The sequence below is a fragment of the Opisthorchis viverrini genome (genome assembly GCF_000715545.1).
Source record: "Opisthorchis viverrini unplaced genomic scaffold scaffold9822, whole genome shotgun sequence".
NCBI classification, from domain to species: Eukaryota; Metazoa; Platyhelminthes; class Trematoda; order Opisthorchiida; family Opisthorchiidae; genus Opisthorchis; species Opisthorchis viverrini.
Genome location: NW_008755579.1, coordinates 135 through 1,186, shown reverse-complemented (window position 1 = coordinate 1,186; position 1,052 = coordinate 135). Strand labels below are relative to the sequence as shown.

At 43.6% G+C, this 1,052-nt stretch overlaps 1 protein-coding gene across 1 annotated transcript; it reads left to right on the top strand.

Moving 5' to 3' along the window:
- Window positions 1-60: 60 nt before the first annotated feature.
- T265_16013 (hypothetical protein) lies at window positions 61-720 on the top strand (the record flags this gene model as incomplete). The annotated part of the gene is made up of 1 exon (XM_009179483.1): window positions 61-720. A coding segment is annotated over one exon (660 nt), but the record flags the coding sequence as incomplete, so codon positions are not given.
- Between the last annotated feature and the right edge of the window lie 332 nt (window positions 721-1,052).

The following is a 1,052-nucleotide window of genomic DNA, read 5'->3' as shown; positions in this document are numbered from 1 at the left end:
CCTAATCGCTGCTTTTGCATTGATAGGGTCTATGTTCAAACCTTGTATTGTGTTTTCAGGAATGGACAAACCATTTCTATACCACGAGAAAACTATGCGCAGATCCAAAGGGAACTAGTGAAGGCATATCGATCAACGAGGTCAGGTGGAACTCAAATAATCATCAACCGTATCATGGAGCTTTTGAATTCAGAAGAAATAAGACCTCAGGTCTTTCGTGATAGATCTCCAGTTGATGGTACCGGAAAGCTGGAAGCTTGTCCAGAGAAGTGGGGCGAATCAAAATCCGATGAGGACCACTTTGGAGATGCTTACGAAATTATACCCTGCGATCACATTCCTAGGGAGGAATTGGTCGAAGTACTGATCTATTCTGATACATACGAACAAGGAAAGGACTTGGTCAGACAAATACGTTCAGTTTATCCTTCAATTGGAATATCTCTCGCTCTTCGTGAATCACATGGGACTGGTACGAAAACTGATCTGGAACTGTCCAATACCAAACTACACTGGGGAGAACAAGATGTTGCTTCTACTTGGCTTGCGCTCAGTAAGAAAGGCTCAACGAAATACATATTAGTTGGTCGAAACATGGTCAATTTTACATATCACGCGGATATTGATCGGATGCTGCGGGTTATTAACAGTCTGGCAGTGGATGCTGTTGGTGGAGCTGTTCGCCTGGAACCAGAAGGACGATGGTTTGCTGGTTGCTATCAGGTGAGTGAACGTCCAGAATACAACATTTTCTAACCAACTCTGATTCGGTAGTCAGCCAAATGCGGTCGGTGACGCAAAGTAGTCTCGTGTAAGTTGGGATAGGGACATCACGGGAAACTTTTAGTTCAATGTGTCCTGCCAAAACAAGCAGAGAGAATGCTCTGGAATCAGAAATCAGTGACTAAGTTTCACAAACATCAGTTTCGAGGAGAGTCAATCAAATGGGGTGATAGATTGAGTTGGCCTAACTTGCCCTAATGTAATGAGGTTAAAGTAATTGGGGTGTTTGATCCTCCTCAGTAGGTTTGTGTGGATTACCATTCAGTCCC